General features: G+C 41.8%; 1 protein-coding gene across 1 annotated transcript in view; it reads left to right on the top strand.

Moving 5' to 3' along the window:
• The window catches only part of etnk2 (ethanolamine kinase 2), a 31,214-nt gene extending 17,694 nt beyond the window's left edge, over positions 1–13,520 (top strand). Inside the window, exons 5-9 of the mRNA XM_061728176.1 lie at positions 4,493–4,635; positions 5,836–5,919; positions 6,015–6,175; positions 8,033–8,106; positions 8,872–13,520. Coding sequence (XP_061584160.1) covers positions 4,493–4,635; positions 5,836–5,919; positions 6,015–6,175; positions 8,033–8,106; positions 8,872–8,944 — 535 coding nt within the window. The 3' untranslated portion in view covers positions 8,945–13,520. The remainder of the gene's footprint in view (positions 1–4,492; positions 4,636–5,835; positions 5,920–6,014; positions 6,176–8,032; positions 8,107–8,871) is intronic.
• Positions 13,521–16,493: the final 2,973 nt, after the last annotated feature.

The raw sequence follows: 16,493 nt of genomic DNA, 5'->3' as shown, positions 1-16,493 counted from the left end.
ATGCTATAATGCTTTATAACCCCAATTATGGCACAGAAAAAATATCGAGATATATCGAGTATCGCCATTCAGCTAGAAAATATGGAGATATGACTTTTGGTCCATATCGCCCAGCCCTAGTATGTATGTATGGATATATATATATATATATATATATATAGTTTGATATCGCTGTTGCTGCCATTATTTTTTAATTTTTTATATATATATATATATATATATATATGTATATATATATTTATTTATTTTTTTTTTCCCCCTGGGCAATTATGGGGAGGGTAGCAATGTGGGTAAAATAGAAATCGTGAATGTGAAATTGTGAAAATTATTGTGAAATAAAAAGATATTAAAAAATAAATAAAATAAAAGTAAGTGTTCAATGGACCTGTGCAAAGTTCATGCAAATTAAAAGGACGGTGGTACACATGCAGCAAATGCATGAAGGCTATTTAGTAGTTTAAGTACAACATTGATGGATCAGATATTTTCTATGAGGTTTTTGAACTCATTTAAAAGAACCAGTCCTGCTATCGTGGCTTTGCAGCATGATGAGTGTAAACGAGCTCGCTGAGCTCACCAGGGGCCTCATGGTCAAAAGTGCGTGGATTTCAACGTGAATCCGTGCGTGGAATTCTTGTGTACGCAAAAGAAAAATCAGATGTTCAAAACTGTGCGTACGCCCAAATCCACGCACGTTTCTTTGAACATCACAATCAACCTCCTCCCTCAAGTAGATATATTTGAATAAATATCCATTAAAAACCACTCATCCTAACGACGAACTTGCAGAAACAAATGAAAAAGAAAATCAGCTTTGAGCTGGAGACACTCCTGTCAAAAGTTGAGGCCTGGAAAAAATAATTTATTTGGGGCATTTCTTCCGATTTAAGCTGCATTGCATTATGGGTATTGTTGTTTGCTTTGTGTTGCGTTGCGTGAAGAGTTGTGGTTTTATTACGTCCGTATGGGTTTGTGAATGTTAATATTTGGCGTTAGTTTATTGTAACACTCCTTTTCTTGTTTGTATTTTAAGAACCGACACCAGAACTTAAGTTGGTGGAAGAAAAACGGCTCCTGGTTTCGGTTTATTGTCACACGTATTATATACTAACGGATTAAGACCAATGTACACATTTATTGAGTGTTACACATTGTGGATGTCTGTGATCTCCACTCTCATCAGCAATATGAACAATATAAACTTATATTTAAAACATGAAGCATCACGATCTGATTCATCCGCTGCAGAAATAAAGACAACTTGTGCCGACGGGATTATCGAGGTGCAAACGTGAGAAATAAAGAGGAAAGTTGTTGTAACTCGGAGTGTTGCATCACCGGGAGGACAGATCGGTCTAGATCCAGGTCCAGATCCAGATCCAGGTCCAGGTCCTGGGAGGAGAGACTGGTCTAGGTCCTGGCCTCCATCACCGGAGAAACTCTTTCTGGACCTGCAGCTCCTGCAGCTGACTAATATCAGACTCTGAAATTTGCCTAAACATTCAATAAAAACTTTATTCATCATTGCTGAGTCACATCAGTTCGTACCAACCAACCTTTCCGTGACATGTTAGTTTTATTTTAAAAGACAAATTTTCAGAACTGGTTTTTCGCTGCAAAATGTATTTTAATGTTTTTCTGTCCAGACACAGTTATGGGATGTTTTAAGATCTGGCTTTAATCTCCAGTAGTCGTCCCATACGGTCGTCATGGCGACTGAGATGTCTGACCTGTAGCAGCTCCAGCTGATGGTCCAGTCTTAGTCCTGGACCAGCAGGTCCAGACTAAACCAGCTGATGGTCCAGTCTTAGTCCTGGACCAGCAGGTCCAGACTAAACCAGCTGATGGTCCAGTCTTAGTCCTGGACCAGCAGGTCCAGACTAAACCAGCTGATGGTCCAGTCTTAGTCCTGGACCAGCAGGTCCAGACTAAACCAGCTGATGTTGGTCCTTATTAGTGCCACGGCTGCGCCACGTGGCACGCCTCCTCCATTGAGCTGCGCAAGCTCAATGGAGGAGGAGTGCCTCGTGCGCAGCACGAGGCACTCATACTATTGCTCAGGCTTATTATTATAGATTCTTCCGTAAAAACTTTGGCGCGTAACTAGTCCCACAGCTTTGAGAAAACGCGAAAAGTAAAAACGTAGAAACGTGCGCCTTAATCGGGAATCGATTGGTATGACTTTTATAAGCGATTGGCGTGCAAGTTTTTGCGCAAAGTGCACAAACGTGCGCTTTTTGCCCCATCCGGAACGCATTGCGAGAAGTTTGGGGCCTCACCACTCGCACACCGTTACTCGAAAAATTCTGAACCGATTTAGAAAGTTGTAGACCCTGAATTTAACTACAGTCCTGTGGATTTTCAGAGCGATGGCACAAATAGTTTTTGCACGAAGTGCAAAAACATTTCCAAATTTCCAAACTAATGGGGACCATGTATTTGTATGGGGCAGCATTTCACACTGTGGGTGGGAGGAGGTTAAAAAAAAAAAATATCACCTTTTTCCTGAGTCACCTATCTTTCTCATACTTGCACGTAGAAACGTCATTCAAACTTCAAAACGGAGGAAAACTTCTCTTCTCTCTCTAAACCCCGGACTGTTTTTTCCTAAGATGTACACTTTTCGAGATATGAGCGCTCAAGCGAGGACTGGAAATCACTTTTTTGTCAAATCTTCAGTGCGGTTCTAATTGATTAGAGTGGAAGAGACTTTGAAAAAATTATCATAATTTTTATTTGTAACTCGAGCTCACGGGCAAACCGTAAAAGCTAGAAAGATAATTTTTGGTCAGAATGTAGACATAGATGTTGAGATTCAAATAATGTGACTTTGACAGGCGTGGTGTGCACAAAATTTGAACGGGGGGGCCAACAGCCATGCCAATTCCTGTCTCGCTCTCCATTGACTCTAATGTTAAAGAACGTTTTCTTAAAAAAAATCTCATTTTTGTTTTCGAATTGCCGTTACTAACACATTTTAAGGAATATCTGAATGAAAATAAGATTGACAGAATGTTCTGGGTTCTCCGTCTCTCACGATGTTTTCATTTTTCTGCTAAGAGCTACGGTTTGACCGCAAAGTGGAGTGATTTGAGGTTTGTCACAACCGAAAATCTAGCTGTCATTCCCGCTCCCTCTGTATCAGGTTCTTGTTGCCCCTAACAACCAGAGCACAGCTGTGCTGATTAGACTGACCCAGACCTGGTCACATGACACAGTCATTACAGACTTCATGTAATATAACCTGGAAAATGGAGGAAACCTTTTGACCTTACATGATCCCCAGTCCTGCTGGGAACAGGTTCATTGGATATATATGTATATTATTATTATTATACATATAAATATTTACATTTGTATATTATATATACAAATTAGCCCCGCCCCTTCTTCTGATTGGCCGATACGTTATAGTCCAATATCTTTTGAATGGTTTGACATACAGAGTAATGGGTGGTGTCAAATGACTAAGTATCGAGTCCCTGACCCTCATTGGTGCAAATTAGCCCCGCCCCTTCTTCTGATTGGCCGATACGTTATAGTCCAATATCTTTTGAATGGTTTGACATAGAGATTCATGGGTGGTGTCAAATGACTAAGTATCGAGTCCCTGACCCTCATTGGTGCAAATTAGCCCCGCCCCTTCTTCTGATTGGCCGATACGTTATAGTCCAATACCTTTTGAATGGTTTGACATAGAGAGTCATGGGTGGTGTCAAATGACTAAGTATCGAGTCCCTGACCCTCATTGGTGCAAATTAGCCCCGCCCCTTCTTCTGATTGGCCGATACGTTATAGTCCAATATCTTTTGAATGGTTTGACATAGAGAGTCATGGGTGGTGTCAAATGACTAAGTATCGAGTCCCTGACCCTCATTGGTACAAATTAGCCCCGCCCCTTCTTCTGATTGGCCGATACGTTATAGTCAAATATCTTTTGAATGGTTTGACATACAGAGTCATGGGTGATGTCATATTACTAAGTCTCGAGTCCTTGACCCTCATTGGTACAAATTAGCCCCGCCCCTTCTTCTGATTGGCCGATACGTTATAGTCCAATATCTTTTGAATGGTTTGACATAGAGAGTCATGGGTGGTGTCAAATGACTAAGTATCGAGTCCTTGACCTTCATGGGTGCATCCCGCGATCATCCGGCAGTAGTCCGTGGCACTTCAAAATTTCCCGGGAATTTTGTCTAGTTGGTACTTATTGCTGCAGCTCCACTGGTGTGTAACTTATCTGCTGATGTGGGGACTGTTGTGTGATCATGAACTCGTTGTACTAACGGACAAAACTTTAGAAATGTGCGTACGGCAGCCTCGATGTGTGCGTGAAGGACGTAGAAGTCACTTTTTGAACATCTGACTGTGAGCGGAGAAAGTGGCGTACGCATGTTTTTTGTGCATGAGGCCCCTGGTCTGTGTGGATCATGTACATTCTCAGTTGTTTTCACTTCCATTGAGAACCAAACCTTGGTGTCGTTCCCCCCAGGATCCAGCGGGAGGTTCCCAGCAAGCTGGTGCTGGAGCAGGAGATGGTGTGGATGCAGGAGCATCTGTCCATGCTGGGCTCCCCGGTGGTGCTCTGCCACAACGACCTGCTCTGTAAAAACATCATCTACAACAGCAAAGAGGGTAAAACGTCTTCCTGCTGTTTTTACTGTACATACGGACTATGCCTGGGTTGAAAAAAATCAATTTTCCGATTCTAAATCGATTATTAATTCCTAAAAATCGATTTGTATGTCTAAAGATCAATTTGTTTTTTTTCATCATTACGTTACAACTTTTGGTATTTTTTGGTTTATGCCCAAAAAAGGAATGTTTTGTTGGACACGAGAATAACTGGTGCCATGTTTTTGCCTTTTAAATAGTTTTCAGTTATAATTGCATAAATTATCTATATTTCATTACTTTATATACTATCTTGGGGTTATATTTGCATAATATGGTAAAAACCAAATTGATCCGAAATTAAAAACCGAAAATGGGAAATATTAAAACGGAATGTGGGAAAAAATCTAACTGATTTCCTGCATCTCTGTTTCCTCCCTGGATCTGTTTGGTAATTCTGACCCACGATGTTTCTGTTTCAGTTCTATCAGCATTCTGGGAGCTGATTGGTCCTTACAGCATCATTAGCTGCAATACTTGCTGTTGAATCTCAATATAATACTAGTATTAATATGTTGCAGAACTACAGTCATATCATTCATGCAACAGCTCAAAAAACTGTTTTAATAACACTAACCCAAATCAATATTGGAATTAAATCGAATCAAATCTTGATAATCGATTCTGAATCTTAAGAATTGGAATTGAATCGATTCTTGACATTTGAATGGATCTCCAGCCCTAAAACGGACGGTAATTACCAGACACTCATACCAGACTTGAAGTGAAATGTTTGGTCCTCCTTCCTTTTTGGGCTGGAGCACATTTCAATTCAATTCAATTTTATTTATATAGCGTCTAATACAACAGATGTTGTCTCTACACGCTTTCCAGAGATCCAGAACATGAACATGAACATAAACCCCCGAGCAATTATTATATAAACAGAGCAGGCAAAGATCTGGTTTTCCTCATTTCTTCCAAAACCAGATCTTGAAGAAACAATCCATATGTTCACTGTATGACAGTTGAGACCGGCTGCCTCCGAGTCCAGTGACGTCGCTGTCGACTTTAGATAAGAAGGAACAGGGTTCCATGTTTGCACAGTAAAGCTGGTGCCGTGCTGCTGTCCAGGGTCGTGTGGGGGGCCACGTCTTTGAAGGAGAAAGGAAAATGCACAATAATTCACTTTGTGTGTGGTGTCTATTTGTTGTTTTTCAGGTCATGTGCGCTTTATAGATTATGAATACTCCAGCTACAACTATCAAGCATTTGACATCGGAAACCACTTTAATGAATTTGCAGGTTTGCAAACTACGGAACAATTTGCATGTGAGAGTTAATGTTTTATCTGCACAGAAGGATTGAGTTTCTAACCTTGCGTTCCCACGTGTGACCAGGCATGGCTGAGTTGGACTACGGCTTGTACCCGAGTCTGGAGATGCAAATGGACTGGCTTAAAGAATACCTGATGGCATACAAACTCTTCACCAAGAAAACGGAGGAGGTCAGCCCGAGAGAGCTGGAGACGCTCTACGTACAAGTCAATAAGTTTGCTCTGGTGAGGGGAAACATGTCGGCAAATGCACACACACTGTCTCTAATTCTGGATTCACACTGAAAGAGTCAAAAATGTCCTGACGCCTGCATCGCTGCTTGGTGGATTCACACTATAGTCTGTCGATGCCTGCAGTGGGCGGGGCCTGTAGGGGGAGGGGCCTTAGTGGGCGGGGCTTCAAGCTGCAGAACTGGAGGGAAACAAGCAGTACTGGAGTTGAGGGGGGATGGCATCCCCCCCTGAAATAAAAACGGTCCAAATCATCCCCCCCTGAAATAAAAACGGTCCAAATCATCCCCCCCTGAAATAAAAACGGTCCAAATCATCCCCCCTGAAATAAAAACGGTCAAAATCATCCCCCCTGAAATAAAAACGGTCCAAATCACCCCCCCTGAAATAAAAACGGTCCAAATCATCCCCCCTGAAATAAAAACAGTCCAAATCATCCCCCCTGAAATAAAAACAGTCCAAATCATCCCCCCCTGAAATAAAAATGGTCCAAATCATCCCCCCCTGAAATAAAAACGGTCCAAATCACCCCCCCTGAAATAAAAACGGTCCAAATCATCTCCCCCTGAAATAAAAATGGTCCAAATCATCCCCCCCCCTGTGAATTCACCATCACCCTGTAAAACTTTCCATCCCTCTGGTGGGATTAGTGCTCAGCACCTTTCAGGTTGAATCCAGGGTTAGTGCTCAGCACTTTTCAGGTTGAATCCAGGGTTAGTGCTCAGCACCTTTCAGGTTGAATCCAGGGTTAGTGCTCAGCACCTTTCAGGTTGAATCCAGGGTTAGTGCTCAGCACCTTTCAGGTTGAATCCAGGGTTAGTGCTCAGCACCTTTCAGGTTGAATCCAGGGTAACATGCTCAGCACCTTTCAGGTTGAATCCAGGGTTAGTGCTCAGCACCTTTCAGGTTGAATCCAGGGTAAAGTGCTCAGCACCTTTCAGGTTGAATCCAGGGTAAAGTGCTCAGCACCTTTCAGGTTGAATCCAGGGTAAAGTGCTCAGCACCTTTCAGGTTGAATCCAGGGTAAAGTGCTCAGCACCTTTCAGGTTGAATCCAGGGTAAAGTGCTCAGCACCTTTCAGGTTGAATCCAGGGTAAAGTGCTCAGCACCTTTCAGGTTGAATCCAGGGTAAAGTGCTCAGCACCTTTCAGGTTGAATCCAGGGTAAAGTGCTCAGCACCTTTCAGGTTGAATCCAGGGTAAAGTGCTCAGCACCTTTCAGGTTGAATCCAGGGTTACTGCTCAACACCTTTCAGGTTGAATCCAGGGTAAAGTGCTCAGCACCTTTCAGGTTGAATCCAGGGTAAAGTGCTCAGCACCTTTCAGGTTGAATCCAGGGTAAAGTGCTCAGCACCTTTCAGGTTGAATCCAGGGTTACTGCTCAACACCTTTCAGGTTGAATCCAGGGTAAAGTGCTCAGCACCTTTCAGGTTGAATCCAGGGTTAGTGCTCAGCACCTTTCAGGTTGAATCCAGGGTTAGTGCTCAGCACCTTTCAGGTTGAATCCAGGGTAAAGTGCTCAGCACCTTTCAGGTTGAATCCAGGGTTAGTGTTCAGCACCTTTCAGGTTGAATCCAGGGTAAAGTGCTCAGCACCTTTCAGGTTGAATCCAGGGTTAGTGCTCAGCACCTTTCAGGTTGAATCCAGGGTTAGTGCTCAGCACCTTTCAGGTTGAATCCAGGGTTAGTGCTCAGCACCTTTCAGGTTGAATCCAGGGTTAGTGCTCAGCACCTTTCAGGTTGAATCCAGGGTTAGTGCTCAGCACCTTTCAGGTTGAATCCAGGGTTAGTGCTCAGCACCTGGGCCACTCCCGCTCCACCACCTCTCATCTCTGGCTTGTGTCTCTCTCAAGGCTTCTCACTTCTTCTGGGGCTTCTGGGCACTCATCCAAGCCAAATACTCCTCCATCCACTTTGACTTCCTCGGGTAAGTTCTGGTGTGAGAATGTGTGTGTGTGTCTCGACCCTTCACCCCCACCAGGTTCAGATGTTATGTAATGTTTAAAGCATTCCTTTGACGAGGATCTATCGGGGTTAAAGAGGGTTGAGGCTAAAACTATAACCCCAAAGCCAGGGGGGCTTGCATGTCCTTTGTAAGATTCCTGACACTTGCCCTCATGAGGAACTGTTTGATTGGATGTTTAAATGCAGAATTATAGCCCGTCATTCCAAAAAGATGTGGAATCATTCGTGAAATGTTTCCCATATACAGGACTGTCTCAGAAAATTAGAATATTGTGATAAAGTTCTTTATTTTCTGTAATGCAATTTAAAAAAAAAAAAAAAAAAAAAAAAAAAAAAAAAAGTCATACATTCTGGATTCATTACAAATCAACTGAAATATTACAAGCCTTTTATTATTTTAATATTGCTGATTATGGTTTACAGTTTAAGATTAACATTCCCAGAATATTCTAATTTTTTGAGATAGGATATTTGAGTTTTCTTAAGCTGTAAGCCATGATCAGCAATATTAAAATAATAAAAGGCTTGCAATATTTCAGTTGATTTGTAATGAATCCAGAATGTATGACATTTTTGTTTTTGTAATTGCATTACAGAAAATCACAATATTGTAATTTTCTGAGACAGTCCTGTACAAACTAGTAAAATAACTTTAAACTCAACATGAAAACTAACAGGTAGCCAGGATTTTAAAATGGGCCTACTGTGTTTCTCTGGTCTCTCCCAGGTACGCCGTGCTGCGTTTCAACCAGTACTTTAAGACCAAACCTGCGGTGATGGCCATGCAGATCCCAGAATGAGAGGGGGTGGAGGATCCAGCAGAATCTAACCAGAAGACTGGAGGGGAAGCTGCAGGAGTTCCTGCAGGACGAGCAGCTGGGCAGGTGTGGAGCGGTCCTGGCTCGGTCCTGGCTCGGTCCTGGCTCCGTCTACCAAGCATTCTTCTTCTGCAACAAGCGCAATTACTTTGATTCATTTCAACTCGCCTCCATGTCTGTCACGACTCCAGCTACAGAATAACACGACTACCGTTAGCCTGCACGTTCACTAGCATCGCAGTCTGTCTTTAATTTATGTTGATGAACTTTTTCCAGAATGAGCATCACGGCATCGTCAGAGCTAGAAACTGATTCCAGGAGGCTTTTTTTTGGTTTTCTTTCCAGTCTGTTTGAGGTGTGTGCACTGAAACATCGTTTTACCTTTGGTAGCTTTGAGCCGCGGGAGCTCCCGCTGGTTTTCTCCTCTCCACCTTTTGTCCCAAGCACCAGTAGCTGCTGTGTTTCTGCACCGAGCCAGACGTAACTAGTGCATCAAACACTACGAGCATCTGTTTCAGTGTTTCTGTCAGCGGCTCAACTGTTCTTATCTTTGCTGCTGCTACAAGAAATGCAGAAGCTACTTCTCTTTATGCCCGTGGGTGAATCAATGTTGTTAAGATAAGAGTTGGAAAGAGAGAAAGAGAGGCAGGCAGGCTTAATGTGCGTTCATGTATTTATTTATGTAACGATATTACGGCTATTTGACATCTCAGGTTTACAGCTCCTCAGAGTGGGATTGTTTGGTGAATGAGGCTTTGTGTTCAGTTTCTATATCCAGCTGATAAATAACGGCTAAAAAGAGGACGCCAGGATAAATGTGAGCCTCGGCTGTTTGCACATGTCAGTATGAAACAATTTTACACCTTCGTTACTTTTATGGTTATGGCACATCGCTCTTGACTTTCCATTTAATACGGTGGCCGAGACTTTGCTGAAAATTAAAGAAACGCTGCAAACAGAAACAAACGCTGCTGCAAATAAAAGAAACGCTGAAAATATAAAGAAACCCCACTGCAAATAACATTTAAAAAACCACGCAAATAAAAAAGCCACAACGGAAGTGAATTACCGGGGACTACTTTTGCCGATGCACCGGTGTTGCACATTAAAAATGACACGTAGTGACGTTGAACACTAACCTTTTCACTTATTTTCTCGTTCGTTGTTCTTCTTATTCGTCGCTCTTCTTATTTCTTCCTTTTCACTTACGTCCTCTTCGTCTTCTTCTTCTCCTCTCACGTAAAAAACACCGGTGCATCAGCAAAAATAGTCCCCGGTAATTCACTTCCGTTGTGGCTTTTTTATTTGCGTAGTTTTTTTTTTTATTTGCAGCAGCGTTTCTTTTATTTGCAGCGTTTCTTTAATTTTCAGCAATGGCAGGTCTCGGCCACCGTAATTGAAACTTTCCAGACATCTTGGAACATCAACCTCTGCCCTCCTTCCCCTTTTGTCGGCCTGTCTCTTTTTTTATTTGTGCTTCTGCTCTCCTCCCAGCAGCCCGTACGTTTCTCCGTACGTCTTCATCTGTTCCACAGGCCACTAACGCCACTCTGCTCTCTGCCCACAAGCTCCTTTATTATTGCTTTGGAAGAGAAATGCACTCTACACAAAGTCTCTGCAGGAAGCACAAACCTCACCAAATGTTTCCAGGATTCCTAGGAATCCAACTCTTCCAAGGTCAAGGTCAGAGAGCAGCGGTTGAACTTGTTCACTTTAACGTGTGAAACTATGGTTGTCTGTATTTCTGTTCAAGTCAACGTCTACCTGAACGTGACTCCCAGGAAACCTCCGTGTAGGTTTAAGTTGGATTAAAAAACTGTAGATATAAAAATACAACGCAACGGCAGAAAGAGGTCAATTCAATTCAGTTTTATTTCTATAGCGTCTATTACAACAGAAGTGTCTCCAGGATCTTTCCAGAGACCCAGAACATAAACCCCCGAGCAATTATTACATAAACATAACGTAAACTTAACAGGTTAGCAGCTCAGTTGTCTTTAAAAGCTGCTCCTGATGAACCTCAGCACCAACTACCATTGACTTGAATCCCCCGAGCCCCCCGTCATCCTAGCTGGGACTGAAGTAGAAACTAAGTGAAGGAATGATCACAGGTCCTGCTAACTGTCCAGTGTAGAAGCACCAGCTTTTCTGCAGCTTGTTGATGTACAAAGACCTTCTTCAGCAGTTTCATCCCACATGTGTCTGCTTTTAAATGCCACATGCAATTTCAGAAAAGGTCTGCTGTCTAGCTGAGTGATGGATCTTGTGTTTGAGCCTCCTGGTCCTCAGAATGTGTTTCCCTGGTCTCCGGTACCGGAGGAGGGAGCCAGTGAGCACGGACCTCTGCCCTGCAGAGCAGGACTGGGCCGGACCATCCCGGAGCTGATGTTCACTTTCATTTGAGCTAGTTCACTTCCAAACTGGGTGAAACGTGTGAAGACGAGCCCTCTCAGCGTGAAGCAGAACTCATCTGATGATGATGATGATGATGATGATGATGTGGAGCAGTTTCAGTTTTATGAAGAAGTCCCAGTACACGACGGATGGATGGATGGATGGATGGGCGGTGAAAGATTCTGCTTAGTGAATTTGTCATGCAAAGGCCACATGAGTGCCGTTGCTGCTTGAATGCACATCCCTGAGCCCTGCGAGGAGTTCTCTCTGGACTAAAGGGCATTTGCACTCCATTTCCTGTGTCCGTTGAGCAGCAGACACCAAGCCTGACTGGACCAGGAGAGGGGGCTCACTTGTATTTATTTTCCTCTGAAAAGAGAAGAAGTCAATAATAAAAACCTGCGGTGTAATAAAAAGTGTAAGAGTGAGTTTAGAATGCATTCCAAAGACCTGAAGCCCTGTACCGAACCAAACATCAGCCACTGTGATCTCGCTCTGAAAGTTTGATGCCAAAATCCTCTTTACATAGGATTATTGCGTTTTTCTGAAGCTAAATACGAAACACATTGGTTTGGTGGTCACACTGACCTCATGTACGCAGCTACGATGATGCTTTCTTCCATTTCCAGACTGGTCACCGGTCCTGTGCAGGACTGGTGACCAGTTACAGCTGCACAACTTGAATGTGTCCACTCCCTGAAGACTTTCTGCTACGACTGATGCAGAGCCTGGTGTATTCCTGGCTGGTACCGGAGGCCCTGCTGTGTGGACTAGACACAGCGGTGAATGCTCAGAATCAGTGTCAGCGCTGCAGCTCAGTAACGCACATGCAGCGCTGCCGGTCTGAATCTACATGACGGTTTCACCAGTCTGCTGGTTTCTGCTGATCAGCAGTTTCAGATCCAGACGTCTTCAGTGACTGAGGTGACCGTGAACCAACCACATTAATGACGCTTCAGTAAAGCTCCCTGTAGCTCCCTATAATGTCATAATTTACTATAATGTCATAATTTCCTATAATGTAATAATTTCCTATAATGTAATAATTTCCTATAATGTAAAATTTACTATAATGTAATAATTTCCTGGAAATGTAATGTAATAACTTCACCAATAATCTAATTAAATATCCTGACTGATATTGTAATAACATTTTCACCGATAATGTAATACCTTATTACATTATTGGGTGTTTATTACATTTTCAGGTGGGTCTTCTTTTTTTTTTCCAAAACTGATAATGTAATACTTGACAAATAATGTAATATATATGTTCATTTTCAGTCCAGAGTTCCACATTTTTTGTTTTAAGTATCTAAGAATGTTATATACGCTGGATTTGAAACACCAGAATGACTATTGGGTTAAATTGCATTATTGGTAAAACTGTTATGACAATATCAGTCAGGATATTTTATTACATTATTGGTGAAGTTATTACATTATTGGGTTTTATTACATTTTCGATTGAGTTAAGTGCAAATTTTATTACATTATCAGGCGTTATTACATTTTCAGGAAATGATTACATTATAGGGAATTATTACATTATAGGGTGAAATGATTACATTATAGGGAATTATTACATTATAGGGTGACATGATTACATTATAGGGTGAAATGATTACATTATAGGGTGAAATGATTACATTATAGGTGCTACACTCCTGAAAACCTTCCCCTCAGAAGACCAATAGAAATATTTCTTCACTTTTGTGGATACTGCTCATTTGCTGCTCTGCTAGGTGTCAGATCTCATTGTCATGTTTAAAGCAGTTTATTTTTTTATTGTTTAAATCTAACATTGCATTTCATACTGTTAATTTTGTTTGTTTTGTTTTGTAACTCCACCAGAATCACCAGCTTCTGTTTGCTTTGCAGTTCATTTGGGATCTATTTTTATGTGTGAATGTACTAATTTAATAATTATTTATTTTAAAGAAACCCTGTTCAGAAAACGGAGTATTTTTCTTTGTATGCTGATATTTACTTTTTCTAAAAGCTTTGACTTGAACTGTCCGGCACTGTGTTGAGGGACCCAGCTAGACGTGACGTTGTAAATGTGCTCAATAATGTAAATACTGTAAGTACAGTGATCCATCACACACTCTGTAAGTGTCATGAATTATTTAATATTTGCCAGTAAATATTTCCATTAAAGAGTAAGACATTATTTTAAAATGATTTGGTGGCTTTTGAATTTCTGGTCTGAAATAGCCGTGATATGACGAGGTTACAGGACTGTCTCCGAAAATTAGAATATTGTGATAAAGTTCTTTATTTTCTGTAATGCAATTTATAAAAAAAAAAAAAAAAAAAAAAATCATACATTCTGGATTCATTACAAATCAACTAAAATATTGCCAGCCTGTTATTATTTTAATATTGCTGATTATGGCTTACAGTTTAAGATTAAGATTCCCAGAATATTCTAATATTTTGAGATAGGATATTTGAGTTTTCTTAAACTGTAAGCCATGATCAGCAATATTAAAATAATAAAAGGTTTGCAATATTTCAATTGATTTGTAATTAATCCAGAATGTATGACATTTTTAGGGCCCGAGCTCTTACGGTGCGAAGGCCCTATTGTATCTGTAGGAATTTTTTTTCTTTCTTTTTTCTTTCTTTCTTTTTCTTTCTTCTGACGAAAGGAGGGCCTTTTTGCCCCCCTAAACATGCCCAAAAAGTCACCAAATTTTGCATGCAAGCCAGGCCTGGCGAAAAATTTGATATTTTATGGTTTGCATTAATGGGCGTGGCAAAATGGCTCAACAGCGCCCCCCGGAAAAATTTCAATTTCAATTTTATTTATATAGCGTCTAATACAACAGATGTTATCTCTAGACGCTTTCCAGAGATCCAGAACATGAACATAAACATAAACATAAACCCCCGAGCAATTATTACATAAACAATGGCAGGTAAAAACTCCCCTAGTGGGAGAAAAACCTTAAGCCAAACAGTGGCAAGGAAAACTCCCCTTTAGGAGGGAAGAAACCTTGAGCAGGACCTGGATCATAAGGGGGGACCCTCCTGCCGAAGGCCAGACTGGGGGAGTCGGGGACGTCAACAGCACACAGCAGGCAGGTGGAAGCAGCAGCGAACTTTGCGCCTCAAGCCCCACAATACGGTTTGACGTACATGAACGAAAATCGGTACACACCTGTATCATGTCACAACTTAAAGAAAAGTCTCTTGGCGCCATGGCCGACACCGAACAGGAAGTCTGCTATTTTGAATTAATTGTGTAATTTTGGCGCAATTTATGGCATACTTTGGCAATTAATACGGACCGAACCGTAACGTGCACCCAGGTGTGTTATACATCAAAATGTGCGTCTCCATCCTGTGACTACGCGCATTACTTTTCTCTTTCAAAAGCGTTACTGTGGCGACACTAGACGCCAAAAAGCGCGCCCCCCTTCATCTGATTGGTTCAGACAGAAAAAACTTTGTGCCTCAAGCCCCATAATACGGTTTGACGTACATGAATGAAAATCGGTACACACCTGTATCATGTCGCAACTTAAAGAAAAGTCTCTTGGCGCCATGGCTGAAACCGAACAGGAAGTCGGCCATTTTGAACATTCTGAATTAATCGCGTAATTTTGGAGCAATTTATGCCATTCCTTCGGCAGTTAATACGGCCCGAACCGTATCATGAACCCAGGTGTGTTATACATCAAAATATGCGACTCCATCCTGCGACAACACGCATTACTTTTCTCTTTCAAAAGTGTTACTGTGGCGACGCTAAACGCCAAAACGCGCGCCCCCCCTTCATCTGATTGGTCCATATTTGATAGTCACCAAAAGTCACCAAATTTTGCATGCAAGCCAGGCCTGGCGATAAATTTGATATTTCATGGTTTGCATTAATGGGCGTGGCCTAATGGCTCAACAGCGCCCCCTAGAATACTTTTCTATGCCATAACTTTTGAATGGTTTGACATAAAGAGTCGTGGGTGGTGTCATGGGACTCGGTATTGAGTCCTTGACCATAATTTGTTAAAATTAGCCCCGCCCCTTCTTCTAATTGGTTGTCCCTATTTTCTGCTTTCACTCTTGAATGGTTTGACATAGAGAGTCGTGGGTGGTGTCATCGGACTCTGTATTGAGTCCTTGAACTTCATTGGCCTGAATTAGCCCCGCCCCTTCTTCTGATTGGTTGTCCCTATTTTCTGCCATAACTTTTGAATGGTTTGACATAGGAAGTCGTGGGTGGTGTCATTTCTGATATGCTTATGGGGGGCGGTGGCCGTGAGTGCGAGGGCCCGTTCATCGCTGCTTGCAGCTTTAATTGTTTTTGTAATTGCATTACAGAAAATCACAATATTCTAGTTTTCTGAGACAGTCCTGTATAGCAACGCTCCGCTTTCTTCCTCCATTTGTCTCTGGTTGCCAGCCGAGCGGGTCTGGCCCTGACGGGAGGAAGGAAGGACAGATCTCTGGTTTGGGACGTCCTGCTGGACGTCCTGCTCACTGACTATCAGAACTCCCAACACCTGAAAGTGCAGACGTTTCCACATGTCCTTTCCTGTCACCGTCACCGTCATCTCACAGGAACCAGACGCTCTGGAGATTCCAACACATCTGACTCCTCTGAGCCTTCCAGCTTCACACAGCTGCAGGAGGAGAAATACATCTCAGAATATACCAACATGTAGAAATACAAATCCACAAGTTAGCTTAGCAAACTACAATGGACTAAAGATGTTGATCTAGAAGCAATGAAATGACAGCCGAGGTCACATCACTACCTTACAACTAAATGATAAAACATTTTGGGGGGGAGCACTGTAGCTAGGGTCGCCACCCGTCCCTTGAAATACGGAATATTTCCGTAATTGGGAATTAAAAGTTGCGTTCCGTATTGAACCAATACAGACACATATTATGCTCTTATTTATTTATGTAATAATCTACAGGTGGAGGTGGAAAATTTGAATATATTGCAAAACTTTATTCGTAGTAAATTCAACTTAAGGTGAAACATGTATTATTTCCCACTACATTCAAAGTGAGATATTTCAAACCTTTATTTGTTATAATTGTGGTGATTATGGCTCACAGTTTATGAAAACCCCAAATAAAAAAATCTAAAACAATTTGAATATTTTATGAAATCAATAAA

This window comes from Cololabis saira, chromosome 8 (genome assembly GCF_033807715.1).
Source record: "Cololabis saira isolate AMF1-May2022 chromosome 8, fColSai1.1, whole genome shotgun sequence".
NCBI lineage: Eukaryota > Metazoa > Chordata > Actinopteri > Beloniformes > Belonidae > Cololabis > Cololabis saira.
Note: the sequence above shows the minus strand (reverse complement) of the source record. Positions and strands in the feature narration are given on the sequence as shown.